Genomic DNA, 6,247 nt, shown 5'->3' on the forward strand with positions numbered 1-6,247 from the left:
TAAGTCCTTCCTAGTATAAAAAATATTAGAATTAACTGAATATTTATTCGCAAATTGAAGATATTTATAATTAAAAACTTAATTAAATCTTTGACCGCATGCATTTTGGTAAAAATATTATGTTAATTTTAACATTTTTAACATGAAAAGGACGTAATTACAAAATTAAAAGCAGTGTAGGGACCCAATTGAATGGAAAAAAAGTATAGGGACCTAATTAAAAATTTGGTGAAACTATAGGGACCAACAGAGTAATTAAACCTTTATTAAATTCAAAATATTTATACAAAATTTTCTCTTGAAAAGTAATAAAACATAATACAAATTTAAACAACATAATACTACAAGAAAAAAAGGATTTAAGAGTAAATCTACATTATATACACAAATTGTTGAGGCATGTAGGAATTGGAAGTCTTAGCCACAATCTCTTCATTCCCTTTGCAGGGTCTGTCAGAACCAACTCAGCCCCGAAAGCCAACAGAGTGATTCTCCTTTCGAGACTCATTGAAGCAGGCATTGTAATTTTGACCTTGTAACCCTTGGCTACGGCCATGAAAGCTAATCCGATGCCAGTATTTCTACTTGGTTCAATCAGAACACTCTTCAGCAAAATATGACAAGAGCCACATGCAGATAAGAAACAAATCAGATCATACATCTAAATAACCAATACTATCTTCCATCAATCCACATCCTAGCTAGTTCTGCATCTCAGTTTTAACAGAAAGTAATAAACAGTAACACCATTCAATCAAAGCTAAAATTACTTCCAAGCTTGAACAAATATCTTTATGTTATAGAAGCTTTTCACAGAACATGTATTTGAATTTGGGCTTACGTATATAGTTTGTTCCCTCATGATAACTGTATACGTCAGAATTAAAGTGATGGTAGTGGAAAAAAGAAAGTAATAAAATAATGCTCAGAAAAACTTTAGCAATCCCTTCTCCCTGCCCGACCCTTATTCATTGCACTCCCTGTAGCCAGATAAACCTATACAAGTTAACTATAAGAACTTGCTTTTTACAACCTAAAATTGTTGAAAAATGAGTGTATATTATTATAAAAACTATGCAGATTAAAATATATGTGTAAATAAAGGACTACTTAGTGTTTGAAAACTTTAATTTATACATATAAAAAATTTAAAGAATCCTAGAAAATATATAAAGCATACAACTAATAATATATGCCTTCATTACCATTATTATTGGACCAAGTGAAGCTTGAGGGACGATATCAGCTTGTGAGAAAGATGGAATTTGAAGAAAAGGATGTCACGGCCTTAACTCCTACGGCAAATTGGTAAGAGATTAGACACTCTCTTCTCTGTGGAGAAAAAAGAGGTTTTAATGACCTTGTTTCAACATGTCAATACGCATGTTTCAAAGCAGTAAAATGAAAAGCACTTGTTTTTCTTTTAATAGCAAGTGCTCAAATTTCAGAATAAATTGAATAAAAAGAGAACAAACTTACAAATACGAATTCCATCCCCAATCTTTTCCAACCGATGATGAGTACCCTACTCTGTTCAGGAGTTAACAATTAATCAATCATGCACTTCTACTCCAATAAAAAAATTAAAGGCAAATAGGTGCTTATTATATAAACAGTGTATAGATTATTAGATCCCCCCATCTCCCCCAAAAACAGCTCCTTAGTTCGTCTTGATCATTTTCATACTGATCCAAATGACATGTCAAAGTAGGTAAATATATTGTCTCCTCTCTTTTTTTCTTCACCCCTTTGTACACAGACAAGGCAGCCTATCCTTATCCAACAAAATTAAATTCTCCCATATGGGTTTCCTTTTGAAACAAAAAACCTGATGCTTGAAATTCAAAAGATAAATACTGAGAGAAAAGGTCAACTATAATAAGACAAGAGGGGAAGATACCTATGGAACCAAGGGCAATGCCAATGATAAGCAAGGCAACGGTGGTATAAGGGACTGGTGCATGCTATAATAAACTATTTTAATGATTAAATTTTCAATTTAAGGATAAAAAAAGAAAAAGAGGAAAAGGAATATCCTCCAATAATTAAATGAAGCAACAATATCAAGATTTGACAATAGTAGAGTAGATTCAATGAGCTCCATAGCACGTGATTTTGTAGTCTCAATCTGGTAATATCCCACAGCATACCAATAGCAAATCAATTAAGAGGGAAACAAATTGTCATGATTAAAAAAATTATGAACTTAAAACATACCAATTACCAAAGAAGAAGTTTGTCTCCTCCAAGAAAGGCTCTTGGTTTTCATATCCATTGCAAAATCATTTACACTATTGACAATACCATTCACTGCAGCTAAGTCCTGCTTGGCATATCGGCAATCTTGTGTCACAAGTCAACGCGTGGTACGAATTTCTCTGTGAGACGTTGTTGCCTCTGAAGAATCACATTATTTCCAGGCGTATCAACAATTGTCATCTGTTTTAAAAAAGAATGTAAAATAATTACTCAGAGCACATACAATTAGATAGAATATATTATGTAAGTCTATAATATAAAAATTGTGATATTCGTACAGGACAAGGAAGAAACAGAACAGAATCAAGAAATTAACCGGCTTACTTCTTTCTCATTAGTAGTTGGAACAACTCCCTCTTTCAGGTATCTTTCCCCAAGAAGTGCATTAATCACCGTTGATTTACCGGAGTTGAATTCACCCTGAAATATATGAGAGAAAATGTATAATACCATGTCAAATAACTAATAGCATTCTGTAGGATTTGATTTCTATGTCTATCTGAAAAATCCATATAAAAGCTAGAAGAAACACGTCACTCAGCTAACCAAAAGCATTTTGCATTGTTCTATTTATAGGCAAAGCTCCAAATCAAATGAAGCAAAGCAAACGTGTTTGAAGTCTGCATAACAATTTTATTTCAAGTTTTGTTCATTTTAACTTCAATTACATAATAAACTAGTTAGCTATAGTAATAATAAACTTTCCTATTCAATTCAATCCTATATGCTACCTTTATATCTTTTACCTATTATTAGGATAAGAAACAATGATTTGCTTTTAAGAATTAAAATAAAAGTACAAAAGAATTATTACACACAGCAGCAGAGGATCAATTGAACATATAAATTAGGAATATATATAACACCTTATTCTTTCTTGTAATAAGCTTTTACATTTTCATGACTCAAACTATATTGCAAGACAAATATTAAGTTTACAAACAATTGAATAAAAATTTCATGATTACACAAACCCTAAAATTGAAACTTAACATACACTAAGATAGAGACTCAAAGGAATAAGCATAAATGTTTACCTTGATTTCCTTAGATGGATGAAGCATTTCGTCGAACAGGTCAGATGCATAAAGACACAAATACAAAAGTTCAACCAAAATACAATTTCAATAGACAATTTTTGGGCCAACAATTCTGACTCCTCCTTCTTCTCCAAGACTGAACCAAGCTCCTGCTTTGCAGCCTCCAACTGCTTCATGGCGCGGCCAAGCTCCGCTTCTAGCTGCCGTTGGTTTGACACCAGCTCAATGAAGGCAGTTTTGTGCTTCCTGAGATCAGAGGAGTGTTCCTGAGCTTCAAGCTTAACAGATTCTCTCAATTCTTCTGCTTCCCTTTCAGCCTTTACAAGATTTTCCTCCAACTCCTTCCTCTTCTGCTCCCCTTCTTGAATCACTTTGTCCCTGGACTCCAGCAAATCCTCTATTTCCTTCAATTTCTGGCTCATTTCAGAGACAACCTCATCCTTTTTCTTTTCAAACACTCTCAGCTCATTCATCAGTGCCCCAATGTGCTCCCGAAGTTTTCGCCTTTCTTGCAACCAACTCTGCTCCTGTGTAGCAAAGATCCCCACAACTTTCTCATTGGCCTTTGCATCCTCATGCCTCATCTTCTTGAGATTCTCAATCTCCCTCTCAGCATTCCTAAGCTTGAAGACCTATATTCTTCCCCATCCGAAATCCCTTTCTGAACCTTCCACACAATCAACCCAAGTACCTGTGCACTCCCTTGGAGTATGCTGTCACGAATTTCACTCCATTTTTCAACCTCAACATGTGGTTTTGTGAGTGCTTGGAGTGCAAAAAACGCACAAGAAACACCAAAATACATAGGATACATAATATCAGTGTCACTCTTCTTGTCATACCCAAATCTATTATCCAAGACAGAGAATCCCTTATCCTCTGCCATTACTAATTACTATAATGGGGTTTTGGTTCTCCTTTGCCTCTCTGCAACTGTGAAAAGAAAAAAACCAATAAGAAAACAACTATAATTAATGAAACTGAGTCCTACATTACATTAAAACTCACATGATTTTTGGCCATAGATAGATCCCAATTGATTCAATAATGATAGACATATTTGACAGTACAATAATTGAGTTTAAAACAGCAGATGCCTAATGAAAATGATGGGAGACATTAGTGTGTGTCTAAAGCAATAGTTTCCTTAACACAGGATTCAAGAATGATCTTACTTACATATTTTCTCCCCTTCTGAAACTGCAACTAGGCCTAGAAAAAGTACTTGACTGGATCAGTTAAGTCCACAAGTCACACCAAACAGAAAAACTCATGTATATTTCATCTGGACTTTGCATGATTCAATTAATGGTGCACTTTTTTGGAGGGTTAAATTGACTCTGATCATCAATCTTGAGTTAATAAGAAGGGAAAGGTGTCACATGTTGTCACTTCACTCTTCTTTAAATCCTCATTATTCTGTTCTCCACTTTCATTTACAAAAATAATTATAATTATTTATATTAATTAAAATTTCAAACTCAGACACAGGGGTGTTATAAGTCATAGCAATATTAGGGACTACAATATATATAATGCAAGGACACTGTAGATCACTGCAAAAAGAATTAAGTGGGACTATGTAATTGGACTCAAAAACTATCTATTCTTCACTTTTTATCAAGGTCATAATTTTTTTTACCATTGACAGAGACGGCTACATACAATAAGATAGCATTAGCCAAGAGCTTGGAGAACATATAAAATACAGAGCAAGAATGAAATTCAAAACTGATAACAAACAAAACAGTAACCAATAGAGGAGGAGATTATAGATTAACAGAATACAAGAAACAAGGCTGGAATTAATATGTTCCAAAGTGAATATCCCCTACCAAAGTGAATATCCCCTGCCTTAATATGTTCTTTTGCCTGAAGGACTGTCTCCTTATATGCTTCAGGTGCCATGGTTGACATCTTTAAAGGAGGACCGAAATGGTGAGTATGCAAATTCACTGAGCCTCAAGCCAGCCTCACACTAGCAAATCCAAATTTCAAATTAATTTCTCCTGGAGCATAAAAATCGGCGCATGATGATATGCAAGAATGGATTAGTTAGCATGAATCACATAAACCCTAGAAAATGAGAATTTCTCAAATAAGGAACCACAATTGAATAAGAGATGGATGAAAAGGTTACTGAGGTGCGAACTGAAACTAGAGATCATAATGTATGACAGAGGCGGCGATAGAAACCACCACACGAGGCTACAAGCCATCGACAGAGACTGTGACATGAACTAGCGACAACCAACGCAGATTGAGGATGAGGTGGTGGTAGCCAATAATGTTACTTGAGTCGTTCGGTGTAGAACTTGGTGTGAGGAAGAGGAAGAGATGGCGGCAACGGTGAAGTGAAGAGGTTGCGATAGCAAAGTGAGGTGATGGAGGCACTGATACAGTAAAGAGGGATGAAATGTGAGAAATGAGAAAATGGCTTCAACGGTGAAAGTGATATTCTTACTACAGGCAAAGTTAATAATTAGTTAGTGGCCATTTATGTAATTGCCGTTACAAATGAAGTATTAAAGGCAATTATTTATTTGCCGGGAAAAAAGTCATTTAACAAGAGAAATTATGGCTATATTAACATGGCCGCTAAATATTTGTCGGTAAAGATTAAATTTTTTGTAGTGCCATGGCACCATGGTTACATCTTTTTCCATACTTTGGGTGGTGTCCTTGCCATAAACTTGAATTGGGAAATGGTTACTATTTTGGTTGGGCTTGACGTTTGTTTGTTTTCTATCCAAAAGCATTGTTAGAAGGGATCACTTTAGTCCTCTTTGAAGTAACTTGTGATTGTTGGGTACTCACAGTATTGGTAGATGTTTTTCGCTTTGGCCTCGACAATGTGGCACTCTTTGAAGCTACTTGTAATTGTTGAGAAGCCTGAGTAGAGATAGTACTGGAGATACCTCTTGAAGATCTCCTTGATATAGATCCAG

The 6,247-nt window shown here is 35.0% G+C and overlaps 1 protein-coding gene across 12 annotated transcripts; it reads right to left on the minus strand.

The window, feature by feature from the left end:
- Positions 1 to 237: 237 nt before the first annotated feature.
- LOC112792265 (uncharacterized) lies at positions 238 to 5,812 on the minus strand. 12 transcript variants are annotated; one of them, XM_072236308.1, is made up of 9 exons: positions 5,440 to 5,740; positions 5,135 to 5,308; positions 4,479 to 4,728; positions 3,297 to 4,232; positions 2,584 to 2,679; positions 2,218 to 2,439; positions 1,480 to 1,530; positions 1,206 to 1,295; positions 238 to 604 (listed from the first exon to the last, which is right to left on the minus strand). In XM_072236308.1, the coding sequence occupies exons 4-5, from the start codon at positions 3,881 to 3,883 to the stop codon at positions 2,649 to 2,651; spliced, it is 618 nt and encodes a 205-aa protein (XP_072092409.1). In that variant the 5' UTR covers positions 3,884 to 4,232; positions 4,479 to 4,728; positions 5,135 to 5,308; positions 5,440 to 5,740; the 3' UTR covers positions 238 to 604; positions 1,206 to 1,295; positions 1,480 to 1,530; positions 2,218 to 2,439; positions 2,584 to 2,648. The 12 variants fall into 12 exon arrangements, with proteins under 12 accessions (XP_072092409.1, XP_072092406.1, XP_072092408.1 ...); XM_072236304.1 differs by having other exon boundaries at positions 427 to 604; positions 1,206 to 1,332; positions 5,135 to 5,277; positions 5,440 to 5,750; XM_072236298.1 differs by having other exon boundaries at positions 427 to 604; positions 1,206 to 1,332.
- Between the last annotated feature and the right edge of the window lie 435 nt (positions 5,813 to 6,247).

The sequence above is a fragment of the Arachis hypogaea genome, chromosome 1 (assembly GCF_003086295.3).
Source record: "Arachis hypogaea cultivar Tifrunner chromosome 1, arahy.Tifrunner.gnm2.J5K5, whole genome shotgun sequence".
Lineage (NCBI taxonomy): Eukaryota > Viridiplantae > Streptophyta > Magnoliopsida > Fabales > Fabaceae > Arachis > Arachis hypogaea.

Excerpts from the sequence above, each read along its gene's own strand:
- LOC112792265 (XM_072236306.1), bottom strand. The coding sequence starts at position 3,883 with ATGAGGCATGAGGATGCAAAGGCCAATGAGAAAGTTGTGGGGATCTTT. Across the intron at positions 2,680-3,296 it reads ATCCATCTAAGGAAATCAAG|GGTGAATTCAACTCCGGTAA; the intron begins GTAAACATTTAT and ends CATATATTTCAG.